Here is a 16,650-nt window from a genome sequence, read left to right on the forward strand (position 1 = left end):
ATAGAACACCTGCCAGAAATCAGTGGCTGTTGGGAAGAATACCCCTTTACACTGGTGGTCAGAATGCCATCCTTCTAGACAGCGAAAGATCATTGGTGTCATGCTGCCAAGAGCAGCAAGTGGCAATGGACCCAGGACTGCCCAGGCACCATCATATGGGAGGTCAGCCACAGCTCAAAGAACCCCTAGCAATCACTGAATTAGAGATTGGCTATTCTAACCAGTAATGGAAATTGACAGCTGGGATCTGGTAGGTTGCTTTGACAGCAACATTGTTCTCTAGGTTTTAAAAAATTGGTCCAGGTATAAACAGCTGTTTGACAAAGTACTTACATTGAAATGCTGTGATGAGAACTAAAATGTGTAACAGTAAGTAGATACTACAGTGCAACTAGAACTATGAGTGATTGTACCATTATGGTATTAACACCAATATTCTGTAAATTATATTGATGAGGAAAGTTCCAAGAAAATCCGTTCAGTTCTCATGTAAAAAGGCAAAAATTGAATACAATATTACAAGAACAAATATCAAAATGTAAATATGATTGCAAAATGAAGATTGAATCAGACGTATATCTTTGTGTATGTATGAAGCTGTGTCAGCTTCCTTCAATGTCTCGTGGTGCGTCTGCAGCCAATTCTCTGCCCAACTGTCCTATTGCTAGCTTTTACTCCTAAAATCTGACCCCTCCTTAAAAAGGATGGTTTAAGGTTCCTCTGAGCTTTGTCCTACAGAAAACCACGGGCTTTGACCACCTCACGTAATGATGGGAGTTGCTTAGTCTACGCATTGACATTTGAGGAGTGAGCAAGAACAATGTGTGAAACTATTTTAAGTATAGGATATAACTTAACATCTAAGCCAAAAATACTACATAAAATCAGTATGTATATTATATCAAAAACCCAATGTTCTTAATATCCTAATCAAGAAATATTATGAAGAACTTTTAGGCCTCATGCCCACGGACATTTTTACAGCCACTTTGAGCTTTTTTTGCAGCTTAAAAACGCCTCTCCATGTTAGCCTATGGCCTCATGCCCACCATGGCGTTTTTGAGCTGTAAGTGGCATAGACTTTTTTTTTTTCTTCTCGAGCTTAAAAACACCCAGGACCAGTGCGTTCTGAGGCTCCAGCACTAGGGCTGTAAAAACACCAGATGCCGGTAAAAGGTGTTAAACGCAATTTAATATGGCTTATCGTTGTATACACAGCGTTGCGCACCATCTCGCGTTTCTCTCTAGTCAAAATCAATGGTTCCCTATGGGAGCCCATTGATTTAAATAGAAGTCTCACCAGAAGTCGGCTCAAGATTATATGACCTGTGTGCTGAGAATCTTGAAGGGGAATCCCGACAAATTTTGTGTGAAGTCCCCCTCCTCACCCAAGATCCATACCACACCCTTATCCAAGCACGCAGCCCAGCAGGTCAGGAAAAGGGGGGGGGGAAGAGACCATACCAGGCCACATGCCCTCAACATGGGGGGTGCCTTTGGGGCAGAGGGGGGCCCCTCTGCCCCAAAGCACCTTGTCCCCATATTGATGAAGACAAGGGCCTCTTCCCGAAAACCCTTACCCGGTGGTTGTTGGGGTCTGCGGGCGGGGACTTATCATGATCTAGAAGCCCCCCTTTAACAAGGGGCCCCCCCAGATCACAGCCCCCCCATCCTAGGTGAATGAGTATGGGGTACATCGTACCCCTACCCATTCACCTAAATAAAAAAAAAAAAATTTTTAAAGTGTCATAAACACACTACACAGGTTTTTAAAGTATTTTATTAAAGCAGCTCCGGCTCTTCTCCGCTATCTTCTGCTGGGTCTTCTCCCCTCTCCAGCTCTTCCCTGCCATCTTTCACTCTTTTGCTGAGTCTTCTCCCCTCTCCGCTATCTTCTGCTCTTTTTCTGGGTCTCCTCCCCTCTCCAGTCCTTATTCCGATGTTGACTCCCAGTGTAATGCTGGGACCGATGTGCGCAATGACTTATATTGGCATGGGGTGGGGCCACCCGAAGACATTAGAGGACATGCCACTTGTGATGTCATCAACCCATAATGTGAATCCTTTCTCCATCTGTGATGGGGGGAGGTGAGGGAAACCAACGTAAGATTCCCAATTACTAACACATGTTTGGTTCTCCATAGGAATGTTTATGAAGCTTTTAACAATATGTACACCTTTACAAGTATAAAAGTCTTTCAGCTGAAGATTTAATCTGTTCAGCCAAGCAACCGGGGGGGGGGCTGTTGCATGGGGGGGGGGGGGGGGGGGGGAGACTGCAAGTGACCTCCAGCCAGCTGCTGCTTCCGTCAGGGCTCTCTGCCTCTGGGAATCCGTTTCTGCCAAACACTTGTGTCCTAGAGCCTTCCACATATAGGGGGATTGCAGGGGCTCACAGTCCTCCCTAAAGATACCAACCACAGACCCTGCCAAATATGGACTCTTTCCTAAGCAGGTATGCTGGGGCAGGCACAAGGGATGTTGGGAAAAGACTGTACTTATGTTGAACTGTTAACCAATTCTCCTCATGCCACATTATTCCAGTAAAACCTCTGAAACTTTGCCTTTGCCTGGTCTGAAGTTACTTAAGGGGTGTAATGCACCCCTCCTCATTACCTCTTATTTAGTGGCCACCAGTGTATAGGATGTACCCCCTTCAGTTCTCCCACATAGAGGAGTTTAGCTCCCATGGTTGAGACACAGGATCTTCCATTCTATTACTAGAGTAGGACCCACTAATTCGGGGTACTTTGTCGCAGTAAGTGGGCTTAGCACTATATGACCATATAGTGTGACCAAACCCCCGTATTTTTTAAATATGTTCAGGTGTTTTTAACTAGCCTTGCAGGAAATGTCATTCTTGAATGTGTGCGCTGTAAAATGTTTTGTACTGTTTGTAGGTATTAAAGCAGCACCATCTTGAATTTAAACGCGAGTTTGTCTCCAAAGTAATGGTGTTTTTGTACATAGTAGGAACTATTAATGATAATTTGTCCAATTTTAACTGGCCTCCACGTAGTCAGCTAATTCCTGGTACTCACCCAGTAGACTGATCTCCATTCCAAATTGTCCTCATCTGGTCAGAAAAAAAAAAAAAATTTGCATGATACTGCAGTACCTTGTAATCTGGTACAGGTAAACGCACTGCATTTGCGATCTGCGTTGAATATATATTGACACCTGCAGCAGATCACACACCGTGTGTTTCAAACGTGCTTCCAGAAACCTGCATAAAACGCAGGTTTGCTGCATAGCATATTGGTGTGAATGAGCCTTAAATCCCATGTCAATGAGGCAAACTAAAGGAGACTGCCTCAAGCAGCACTGAGGCCAGATTGTCCACAAGGCTTTCTGAATGAGGACACCAAAAAGCTTACAGCGTGTGCTTAAAAATTCCCCTTCTGGTGTTTTGAAATCACCAGATTGCAGAGAAAAAAAAAATGAGTGCCATGACCAGTGCACTACAGCTATACATGGAAGAAAAACTGATATACTGAGAAGGTAGTTTGTGCTCTTGCTATACACACTAGAGTTTAACCACTTCAATACAGGGCACTCCCTCCCCCCTTCCTACCCAAGCCATTTTCAGCTTTCAGCGTTGTCACAATTGCGCAGTCATGCAACACTGTACCCAAACTGTTTTATCATCTTGTTCCCACAAATAGAGCTTTTTGGTGGTATTTGATCACCACTGGGGTTTTTTTTTTTTTTTTTTTTTTAAATCAAAAAATGTCAGCCCGTTTTAAGATTTTGTAAATAAGTATGTTTTCTCTTTCACTTATGGGCACCGATTGGCATCCTGGGCGGGCTGCACTGATAAACGTCCCATGTACATGAAGCCTATCAACCTCTCCTGAACTCTGGATCACAGCTAGTAACCCATGTTTAAAAACGTGTGTTTAGCAGCATTTGGGTTTAGAAGCTTTTACTAAAGATAACCTCAGGAGACCCCCCCCCAAATGATTAGAAAGCACTAACAAGTATTTATTAACCATTTCAGCTGTTCTATGAGTAGTTATTTTTTTGGTTGGTTTGTTAATATGGATCCCATGATGAGCATGTATGAGAAAATGCTCCTGATTGTAAGGCCCAGTTCACACCTATGCAAATTGAATGCGGCTTATTCGCATAACATTTTAAAATCTATTAGTTTGAATGCATCTGGTTCACATATGTGCGTTGCATTCGCACTCCACATTGCCCAAAAAAACGTGTGCGTTTTCTAGGCAGTGCGAATTGAAGGCATGTATTCTTCTATGGGAACGCATCTGATTCGCAGATGCTTTCTGTGGTGAACAGGCATTCTCTCCTCACGACACCTCCTCCCTCTCCCCGCACAGCTGATCCGCAGATAGAACGGAGAGGCACCGCTGAACAGCTGCTTTTTCACTTCACAGAGAAAAAGGGAGCTGGAAATCACACCGGACTGGTGTGAACCCAGCGTAAATGATTGAAACACTCCTAAGGCCACATCCGTATCATGTTTAACTCAGAAGTGGAGGAGGAATAAGGGGGCAGAGGCCCTTGTTCTGACTTTTCAGGCAATGGACAAAAGTATAATAAAACTAATATTTTATTAACAAGATTACAACAGACAGGTCATATATAATATATGACCTGTCTGTTGTAATCTTGTTAATATTTGTTTTATTACACTTTTGTCCATTGCCTGAAAAGTCAGAACGAGGGCCTCTGCCCCCTTATTCCTCCTCCACTTCTGATGTTGCTTTTGCTGAGGCTCCAAAGATGTAGAAAAATTGGGTGAGAGGACCAGAGTTCGTCGCTACTGGACCATTGATGGCTCAACGCATGTCCACAGGATACTTTCTAATATCTATGTTCAGCTGCGCAATTACTCAGAATTTTTTTAAATTTTACATGCATGTCAATTGCCACCTTTGACGTTCTTAGAAAAAGGTTAGACCCCGTCTAGTTTGCATGGACACCAACACAAGGAAAAACCAGAGGAACATCTGTTGGTGACTCAACTTCAGCAACAAGTAATGTAAGCCGTGTATTGTACAGCATAATTGGCCGATATGGGGATATAACATGGTATATCAAGCTTGCAGGCAGTGATAATTGTGTTTTTAGAAGAGGAGAATCAGGGCTGCTCTGTGCAAAAATCATTACACAGAGCAAGTATAACAGGTTTGTTGTCACTTTAACCACTTGCTTACTGGGCACTTAAACCCCCCTCCTGTCCAGACCAATTTTCAGCTTTCAGCGCTGTCGCACTTTGAATGACAATTGCAACACGGTACCCAAATGAAATTTTTATAATTTTTTTCCCACAAATAGAGCTTTCTTTTGATGGTATTTGATCACCTCTACGGTTTTTATTTTTTGTTAAAAAAATTGAAAAAGACAGAATTTAAAAAAAATTATATTTTTTTTATATTTTATCAATTTTTGCAAACAGTTAATTTTTCTCCTTCGTTGATGTACGCTGATGAGGCGGCACTGATGGGCTAGGATAGGTGGCAGTGATGGGCACTGATGGGTGGCAGTTATGGGCACTGATGGGTGGCAGTTATGGGCACTGATGGGTGGCAGTTATGGGCACTGATTGGGCACTGATTGATGGCAGCACTGCTAGGTGGCACTTGTGGGCACTGTGGGCACTGGCAGATGGCACTTGGAGGCACAGATGAGGCATCTGTGCCTCCTTCCTCTTCGGGACCGATGTCCCTTTGACATAAGCCGGTGATCGGCTTTTTTTTCCTCCTCACGCTGTCAGCGTGAGGAGAAACCGATCACCGAGCTTTTGTTTACATCATGTGACCAGCTGTCATTGGCTGACAGCTGATCACATGGTAAGGGGCCGGGAACAGCCCCCTACTTGGATCTGTGATCATCCGAGTCTCCGTGACTCGGTGATCACAGCGCGCGCCCTGCAGGGTGCGCGCGGATAGGGGAGGACGTCATATGACGTCCTCCCGGAGATTGAGGTCCGCGCTGTAGCCGTCATTCGGCTATGGCCCGGACCTCAAGTGGTTAAAGACTGCAGGGAAGATCAGCATCTGAACCCAGAGAAGTTGGAGGCTAATAAACTGGAGTCAACTTTTACCTCTTAGTGGTGATAAAAAAAAAAAAAAAAAAAAAAATCCATCAGAAAAATGCAAATCACATGTAACAATACATACAGCATACTTGCCAATAGTCCCGAATTTCCCGGGACATGCACGAATTCGGGAGCCTTGTCCCGATATTTTTATTTCCCGGGATTTGTCCCAAATTTCCTTGCTTGTCCCGGAGGATCGTAAATTGTTTTGGGCAATAAAAGGGTTAATTAGCATTGCCGCAGCCTCGGTATCCTCCCCCCTGCCTCATTTTGTCCTCCTTGTCCTCTATTGGACAAGGAGGACACCTGCTCCTTCTGCCTGCCTTGATTTGCCAAGTATGGCAAGCAGGGGCGTGGCTACTTCGCAGTCGGAGCACATGGATGGATGGGGGAGGAGGTGCGCACCGCTGTGTCACGCTGACTGCTGCTGTGTCAGTGCCAGAACTCTCACTCGGAGGAGGAAGAAGTTTGCCTCCTCCTGTTTACACAGCACCAAGGAGGAGAACGTGAAAAGGTCCGGGGGAGCCCGAGGCCGGGACCACCAGGGAACACTCGGCGCCACATTGGGGGAGCTAGTGTGTCACTCGGTAAGTCAAAGTGCTCCCAGCTTCTGTTTTGAGGGGGAAAAAAAAAAATTCTCCCTCCCCTCCGCTGGCAATGTCTGATGTAAGGGGGGACTCCGCTGGCAATGTCTGATGTAAGGGGGGACTCCGCTGGGGACACCTGATGGCATCTGGTGGCAGGTGACACGCTCAGGGTTCCCACTGATTTCTGCATTATGGTGAGTTAAATAATTTCATTTTATTTTACAATGTAATAATAGAAATAATGCGCTTCAATCATCCTGACACCATAACAACCATGGTGCCGGGATGATTGAAGTGCTAACACCAGGTGTTTGGAGTATCTTTATCTGCTGATTGTTAAACTTTCTAGAATACACATTTTTATTGTGTAGGATCTGGGCCTGCTGTCCCGTCATTCCCCTCTCCCCCTCTCCATCCCTCATTCATCTCAACCACACTCTAACCACACTCTAACCACACCCTCTTGTGCCACGCCCATTTAAGCCACACCCACTATTTCGCATAAACCACGCCCATTTTTGCCACGCTTCGCACGCCTCACTTGTATTTTTGCTAAGCCACGCCTACAAATGAATGCCCCGCCCCCTAATTATTGTACGGCCAAAAAAGTGTCCCACGTTTTTTTTTTTGCAATGTTTGCAACTATGCATACAGAAGAAACGGATCAAAAGCAAACTGCATAAGTGTGAACCTGAGCCTTATGTTGGCTATACACGTATCGATTTTCTGACGAGAATATTCATACGAAAAATCTTTGTACATTTGCTGAATGAAAGAATGTTGTTTGAAGGTTTCACTTTTAACATTCAGGTTTTAAAACAAATGTAAATTTCTGAACGAAAACCACATACACTGTCTGAAAATTCCTGTGACCAAGAAGTTTACTATTCTGCTTTTTTGAAATTTACATTACTGCGGTGGAAAAGGAACGTCGATTTGACCTCACTAACGATTAGAAAATCTAACGATCATTCTTGAAATAATTTTTTTTACATTTTTTTTTTTTTTTTTTTTGAAGGAAGACATTGTTTTTGTATGGCCAGCATAAGGGACAGCAGGCACAGGTAGCTTATCAAGCCACCTGCCTACAACAAGGGAGTCTCTCATACATAATATATTACAGTTGTCTGTAAATCTGCAAAACAATCTTCCCCCCCCCCCCCTTTTAATAAAAAAAAAAAAAAGAAGGATCCGAGTCTGATATTTACCAGATTCAACCTCTAACAGTATATACACAGTATATCTCTTCTGTTATTCTCAGAGTGGATTGGAGATATTTAAGCATAAAATTGTCTTTTTTTGAACTTTACATATTATTTAAAATAACACACCACACTTTTAAAAAGTATATTAGCCGATCAAAATAAATCGGCCAACTAAGCGATTATGAAAATAATCGAGATTTGCAGCCCTAATATACAGCTTTTCCTGTTTACGCTGATTAGCTGCGATTGGACAAGCTTATCACGTGGTAAAGAGCCTCCATTAGAGTCCCTTTACCTAGATCAGAGTTGCGGTGTGTCAGACTGACACCACCAATCGCTATGCTGCAGGCGTGTGCTGGCTTGTTATCCTGCTGAATGTCATCTGACACCTAGTCATTTTAACTGAGCCACTTCCCAGCCGTCATTCTACTACAGCGGGCGGGAAGTAGTTAAAATGGATGTAAACCCCATTCATGAAACCTGACCTGGACTCATCTGTAGTGTTTACTTATCTCTCTCCAAAGCTCTGAGAGCAGTGCCTTTCTGCTGCTTAGTTTCCCTGTTATCAGCATGATGACTTCTGACAAGCTCTGACACAGGAGATGAAAGCAACTTGGAAATTTGTGTCAGGGAGGTAACTTCGGGACAGATAAGCATAGGAGTTGGTCTATTCAGACTGCAGCTCTGCACGTTTCTTTGTTCCTCTGCCTATGTGGAAGGGGGGTGTGTGCGCGCCTTTCCTCCAATCAGCTCACACACAGTGTAAGGACTCCCTTCCCACTGCTGAAACAGGAAGAAAAAAAAAATTCTAACACGATGTGCACATTTTAAAGAACATATAAGGCTGAAGACAGCAGATATACATGTAAAACTTATGTAGGGAGGAGACTGGTTTCATCTGAGGCTATTCATTTCACTGCATATAGAAGAGGGTTTACATATACTTTCATTTTGAAAAGAGTCTCAAGGCCGATTCACACCAGTGGGTGCTTGCCATGGTGCAAATAACTTATGCTGGTATGCGACATGTAGGGTGGTGCAATGCATTGCATTATTACAATGCATCAGTGATAATTTTCTCTTTTTGAATATTCAAGTGTTACAAAATGACAAAACAGCAGCTGCAGTGCATTGACACCCATTGTGCATTGCACTGCAGTTACACATAATGCACACCAATACATCTATGGTGTGAAAAGGGCACATAAAAAGCAATTGTTTTACATGTCAACACAGCTCAATGCATCTGGTGTGAATAAGCTCCAAGGTGCACAGCTGCATTACCAACAAAAATAATCATATGAATGTCTAGATTTACTCTGAAATTTTTTGGAATATTAATGTCACTGGATATGCCCTGTACCCAATGGGCTGTGAATGCACCATTCACCAATAGCCAAATTATAGGTTTTGTGCATTTCTAACACAAGTACACCTGAAGCCTCTACTTAAATGACTAACTATGGGCTTCAGTCTTTCCCCTCTCATTTGGGGAACCCTCACACCTATGGGGGGCTTAGCCAGGGATAGCCATTTTTTATTACCAAGCCCCACAAATGCAGGATTTTAAAGGGCTAGATGTATTGAATAACTACGCTAGCCCTGGGTAGGCAAGACAAAGTACACATGCAACATTCTGTGCAAGGGTGCTTTCTAAATGCAGTGGACCTGCCAGACCACAAGTTGGGCCCCTTCCTAAATGCTTTACACTACCCCACACTATGCTATGGGTGTATACACTGAGCACTAAGCAGCATCCACTGTGTAGCCAGCAACCTTGAACGTCAATGGTGTCCAGGCTTGGTCAAAGCTGCTGATCTCATGCAACCCTTCTGTGAATGGTTAGATGTGAGCAGTTCTAGCACCGACCATTTATAATTTTATACCAAACAACTGTGCCTCCCATAGCTGGTACACACACACACACACACACACACACACACACACGAGATTATCGGACGAATGATCATCCATTTTTTGCATGCTAGTCTCTCATCGAAAAAGAAATTACTAAAGTTCCTTGTACGACAGAATAAAAATTTGGAAGTTATGTAATGTTGTAGTGTATTTGTACTGTATTGTATTTTCAGACAACTGTACTGATTGTACAAAAAAAAAATTTAAAAAATTGCGCTTGTCCAATCGTATAATATCAGATGAACTGTCATGATCGGCTCTTGAAAGCTGTGTACCAACAATCAGACGATCGATTTGAAAGCGGCATTTTTCATACGCTTGTCTGATCATGTGTATGAACCATTAGACTGCATACTATTTGGCTTTTTATAAAAAAAAAAAAATTTTGAACCATTTGAGGGGACTGGTGATGGAATGTATGCATTACATGCACACTCGATCAGCATTTTACCAGCACTGCACCCACCCCTTTGAGATGCAGCTGCAAATGATAGGCATAGCAGTAGCTCAAAGGACAGTATGGCAGTCATGAGGGATTCTCAAGTTGAATCCCAAACGTGCAGCAATGTGCACTGTATACATTAGGGTCATGCACGCGATTGTGTTTTTATGGACATTTTTACTATGGTACCAATAAGATAGCACTGAACGCACAAAGTTGTCCAATTAGTGCTCCCATAGCAGTGGAATGTGGTGTACTGTAAGTAACCTGGTTACTAGGCAGGAAGCTTCTACACGCAGACCTTCACCCTGTGTTCACAATGATGCGATGCGGGAACCAGTGCAATTACAGCACTGGTTCCCACATCACTCCTCTCCCACAGAACTGCCTTGTGCGAACCGCTGCGGGTGTCATTATCAAAGTTAATGACAGCCCCAGTTTAGTTCACAGATCGCAGTGCGAAATGAACTCGCACAGGAATTGGATCACACACCCATGCTATCCGATTCTAGTGTGGGGAAAAACAAGTCTCTGTGTGAATCCAATGCGAGTTCAGCCATACAACTGAACTTTCATTGCTCAGAGATCGCATGTGATTGGCACCTGCAGTGCAGAAGCGAGCCACTGGGATCACGCTAGTGTGAACCCAGGCTGAGTGTTCCTTGATTTGTAGTGCAAAACAGCAAGATGAATTGAAGCACACACTACTGTTCAATAGTCTAGACAGGGTCAAAGGGACAGTACCCAACTCAGGGGTCCAAATATACCCCCTTTGGCTGCCAAACCATCTACTCATCAGATCTGTAAAGATTACCACACTGGATAAAATGCTATTCAAAGGTCCGGTAATTCAGTCCTGATACATTGTTTCCTATTGCAAACCCTGATGAAGGGGGGATTTTTGGCCCTCAAAGGACTTTGACACTTACTGGAATATAATCGTATCTAGATTAGTGGTGTGGTGCTTCAATTCTTTTTCAGGCAGAAACCAATCTGCAAGTTCAAAAGAGGGAGGGGAGGGTTGTAACCCCTGTAAGGTTTATTTTTGCCATCTGTCTCCTATGTGGGAGGGTATTTACCGTCACTTCTTGTCCCATAGCCAAAACAGGAAGAGGAACCCATTGATTATCACAGCAGGAACGGCATGCCCACTGAAGGCGGAAATGCTGGATCACATATGCACACACACACACACACACACACACACACACACAATCCTGTGCACAACTGCCACCCTGTAGCAGTAGAACGGTTATAGGGCAGCACTTTTTCCATTTGGGGAGAATTGCTGACTCAGCTTCTGATTTGTCATGTTGGTATGTCTGATCTTTGAAGAGCCCCACAATTTAGGAATGTAGGCAATTCAACGAAATGTGGGATTCCTGCACCCTGAACAAACCTTTATAGATGCATACAAATTAGAAAAAAAGTGCAGCCTGCCAGCTAAGTGCTAATAAACACGTTCTACAGTTGTGAAACCAACACAATAAGGAAGGCATAAAAGATGCTTTTGTAGGCTCTTGAATTCTTATTCTTATCTGAATTTCAGGCACAAAAATGTATTTAAAAATATTCAATAGCACAAAGGATTTAAATCCACTTTTTGTGCACCAAATTCCTTTGCAAACCCAGATATCTTAAAATAAAAAAACAGTGACATCACCAGTATGCTGCATGTAGCCTGTGCTGAGAGCAGAACTGTGGAAAGGGGCTCAGCAGGCCCATCCACTACAGAAAATGACAGAAGACCAGCCACCCTACACAAGGAGAAAGGCAGCAGTGATTTGTCTTTATTACAGGAAGCTCCTACACAGTGGCCAAGCTTCACACTGGATTACTGATCAGATGTGGAATACACAACACCAAGATAAAACAAAAAACACACACACACACACACACACAAACACAAGTATCCTGGAGTTAAGCTTTCAGGATGTAACCATCAACCCATCCCCCCATGACAAGGTCCTAAGTGTAATCCTGGACTCCAGACTATCCTTTCAGCCCCACATCCAATCGCAGTCCAAAGCTTGCCGTCTCACCCTCTGCAACATCTCCAAGACATGCCCTTTCCTAACCAATGTCACCACCAACCTTCTAATCCACTCCCTCGTCATCTCTCGCCTTGACTACTGCAACGCCCTCATTGGCTTACCTTTAAAATAGGCTATTCCTACTTCAGTCCATCATGAACGCTGCTGCCAGGCTCATCTATCTTACAAACCACTCGGCATCTGCCATCTCTCTCTTCCAATCCCTCCATTGGCTGCAACTCAACCAAATTAAATACAAGATGTTAACAAATTACAAAGCCATCCACAACTCTGCCCTCAGCTACATCACTAACCTAGTCTCTAATTATCAACCAAATTGTCTTTTTTGTTTCTCCCAAGACCTCCTGCTCTCCAACTCCCTTGTCACCTCATCCAATGCTTGCCTCCAAGAACTTCTCCCAAACCCCTCCCATCCTCTGTACCCCAATCTGTCTGACTATTTTCTACTTTGTCCACTTTCAGACAATCCCTGAAAACTCATCTTTTCAGAGAAGCCCACCTGGCCCCCACCCAACAACTGTACATTTATTAGGACATCCCCAGTTATTACCTCTTGTATCTCCTGACCCTCCCTCTTAGGTTGTAAGCTCTAACGAGCCAGGCTCTCCTATTCCTGCTGTAGTAAAGTGTATTGTAGTTGTACTGTCTACCCTCAAGTTGTAAAGCATAATAATAATACTACAGCCTACAGATGTAAACCAAGTCAAAAGGCTGTCCCTTAGGCCACAGGTAACCGCCAACCATTCAAAATCCTTGCATAAGCATTTGGAGAATAGCAAAACACCAAAGGAATGAATCCCTGGTCATTGCCTCGACTACTGCAACTCCCTTCTCACTGGCTTACCCCTACATAGTCTATCTTCAATCATCTTTAATCAATCATACTGTATATGCTGCTGCCAGACTCATCCACCTTACCAACAGCTCAGTACCCCTCTGTCAATCCCTCTGGCTTCCACTCACCCAACAAATTAAATTCAAAATACTGGCAACTACTTACAAAGCCATCCTCAACGTAGCCCCCAGCTACATCACTAGCCTAGTCTCAAAATACCAACCTAAGACCCCTTTCACACTGGGGCGTTTTTAAGGCACTTTAGCATAAAAAAAAAAAAACGCCTGTAAAGCACCCGAAAGAAGCCTCATCTGCAATCCCAATATGAAAGCCCGAGCCCTTTCACACTGCCAGCGCCAGAAAAACGATGGTAAAACGACGCTTAGGACCCCTTTCACACTGGGGCGTTTTTCAGCGCTGGCAGTGTGAAAGGGTTCGGGCCATCGGTGCACCCAGCCCGGTGGCAAAAACACGAAAGCGCTGCAAAGAAGCTGCTTGCAGAAATTTTGACGCTCTGCCAGCGCAGCGCCCCAGTGTGAAAGCACTAAGGCTTTCACATTGGGATTGCAGATGAGGCTTCTTTCAGGCGCTTTTTTTAATGCTAAAGCGCCTGAAAAACGCCCCTGTGTGAAAGGGGTCTAAGCGTTCTCTTCGTTCCTCTCAAGACCTCCTGCTCTCATCACCTCCAGGATTTTTCCTGAGCCTCTCCAATCCTATGAAACTCCTTACCCCAATCTATCTCCTACGCTTTTAGACGATCCCTGAAAACCCTCCTCTTCAGAGAAGCCTATCCTACCCTCATCTAACTATTTTTATTTTCCCCATCATCTCATCCCCCAGTTAGTCTCTTTTGCATCACTTGACCCTCCCTTCTAGATTGTAAGCTCCAATGAGCAGGGCCCTCTGGTGCCTCCTGTATTCAGTTGTATTGTAACTGTACTGTATGCCCTCATGTTATAAAGCGCTGTGCAAACTGTTGGTAACAATAAGTTGATCGTGTATGATAAAATACATTTTACCAGACCCGATTGACCAAGCAAGCCATTCCTGATATTTTTCTATAACCCTTAAAGCGGTATTAAACCCAAAATCAAACATTCTGCAACTTACAAAATTAGATGTGATGGCTACATTCATTTTCTTTAAGCCATTTCCTTTATTTTCATCTGGCGATCCAGCCAGAAAGTCTGTTTCATAAAAACAAGCTCTTGCAGACTGACTTATAGGGGTGAGACAAGCCATTTGACACTGCCAGGGTGCTTACAATGACCAGCTTTTAGGATAAAGGGCTTACATGAAGGAAAAAAAAAAAAAAAAAAGTGTAACCAAATTATAAAGTATAAGCTGGAGTTTGGCAGCCGCCGTTTGATTGGCTGAGCCGCGCCACGGCTATGGACAGCACGCTGTCCTTTGGGAGCAGTGAGTATGCACCGGTGACATCACCAGCACTACGAAAAAGTGAATTCCTACTAAACAGTGCACGTTTAGAGGATTTTTACTGTACCTACAGGTAACCCTTATAGGCTTACTGATAGGTATAAATTACAAATAAGCTTTTACTACCACTTTAAATCTGCTAGTACATCTAACATTCCCCTCCCCCACAGACTGACAACACTGTTGCCTGCTGTGCCCCCTGTGCTCATTCTTTCAGAGCGGGGGGACTTCAATACAGGTGTGTTACTAGCCAGATCACCAGGTGAAAACGGGGGGGGGTTAAGTGTTTGAGTGGCAGTACACTGCTGTGTAAATTGCAAGCTCAGTGGTCCAGCCCCACAGCAGGTTCCTTTTTGAGTGGCAGGAGCACACAGCTATATGTAAATTGCAAGCTCAGTGGTCTGGCAACACAGCCAGGAAAAGTGCTATGTCTCGTCAAGTGGCAGGGCCGTACAGTGTATAAAAACTGTAAGCTCAGTAGTCCAGACCCATAACTAGGAAAAGTGCTGTTCTCCTTTGAGTGGCAGGACCAAACAGCTGTTGTAAGCCAAGCTCAGTGGTTCAGCCCCACAGGCCAAAAAAAAAAAAAAAAGGCTGCGCCTTTTCACATAACAGGACCACACAGGCTGTGTAAACTGCAAGCTCAGTGGTCCAGTTGCACAGTGTAAATTTACACAAAGTGTAAATTGCAAGCTCAGTGGCCCAGCCCAACAGCCAGGAAAAGTTCCATCTCTTTTCAAGTAGCAGGACCAGACAGCTGTACTAAATTGTAAGCTCAGTGGTAAAGCCCCAGGAGAAGTGCTGTGTCTTTTCAAATAGTAGGACCACACAGCAGCTGAAAACTTTCAAAGCATTTTTTTCCCCACCTTTGATCACAAGCAGCACTAAAATCTGCACTCTCCCAATCAATAGCTGGATGTAAAGCGAAGAGCCGCCGTCCCTTCCAAGATGCAGAACATAAAAAAAAAAAAAAATTTATAAAGCGTTCTGCAGCACCTGGGATGTGACCAGTGACTACAAATGGACAGCAGCATAGTCTCTGCCAATGCAATGGGCAGATCAGCTGGCACTTTTCAGGAACATTGGCTGTAGTTGTAGCAGAGAAGCCCTTATTGACTGTATGTAATCACATCACTTATTTATAAAACAGATTTACTGCAGAGCTGCAGAACTGGAAGCAGTTACAAACCTGCACCCCCACAATGTAGTGCCCATGCCAGAAAAAAAAAAAAAAAAAAAAAAAAAGATCTATATAAAAAAACTTTCCTGCAGCCCATGCCATCCCTAGACATCAGGATGACTTGTAGCAGTCCATACAGCAGCAGGGATGATCAAGCAGAATGCACAGAGCTTGTACAGATCCTGGCACTCACCTCGAAGAAACTGATTCTGCTGCTCATGATGGTTGTGTGGGGAAGTCCTCTCCAGCAATCCATGCATATCCAGCCGGTGCAGGGAGCGTACAGCCAATGGTGAGAGCGGGGGGGATCCCTGCCAGGAGCACCGGCCGGCCCGGGATTATATAGGAGCAGCTCGCCTCGTATTCCGGGGAGGAAAGTGATGAGCATCAGCAGCACTGCACCTCATCCCTGGAGAATCCAAGCAGCTTATCATAGCAAGCCTGGATCGGGAAGTCAGCCAGCAGTGACTGATAGCAGCCCTCTGCCATACACTCCAAGGATCACTCTTCATACCACACTACATCCATACACAGCCTAGTCTGCATTAAAGGGCCAGCCTGCATGGCCACGAATACAGGACAGTTATTACACACAGAACTTGTCCAAGTTATTAAAAATAAAATAAAAAAATATGCAGGTAAAAGCAGCACAAAAGTTATTTTAACCACTTGCTGTCCAGGTTTTTTTCTCTTCACTAGAAAGGTTACCTAGAACCTCCAAACATTTTAACCGATTCAATAACCGGGTACTTTCACCCCTTCCTGCCCAGGCCAATTTTCAGCACCATCGCACTTTGAATAAAAATTACGCGGTCGTGCAACACTGTACCCAAATTACATTTTTATCTTTTCACACAAAGAGCTTTTTGATGGTATTTAATCACCACTGGGTTTTTTTTATTTATTTTGTGCCAACTGAATTTTTTTCT

The 16,650-nt window shown here is 44.0% G+C and overlaps 1 protein-coding gene across 1 annotated transcript in view; it reads right to left on the reverse strand.

Annotated features, from left to right (window-relative positions):
• The window catches only part of LOC141103479 (very-long-chain enoyl-CoA reductase-like), a 130,235-nt gene extending 114,005 nt beyond the window's left edge, over positions 1-16,230 (reverse strand). Inside the window, exon 1 of the mRNA XM_073593114.1 lies at positions 15,915-16,230. Within this exon, the coding sequence (XP_073449215.1) occupies positions 15,915-16,109 (195 nt within the window). The 5' untranslated portion in view covers positions 16,110-16,230. The remainder of the gene's footprint in view (positions 1-15,914) is intronic.
• Positions 16,231-16,650: the final 420 nt, after the last annotated feature.

Source organism: Aquarana catesbeiana, linkage group LG07 (assembly GCF_042186555.1).
Source record: "Aquarana catesbeiana isolate 2022-GZ linkage group LG07, ASM4218655v1, whole genome shotgun sequence".
NCBI lineage: Eukaryota > Metazoa > Chordata > Amphibia > Anura > Ranidae > Aquarana > Aquarana catesbeiana.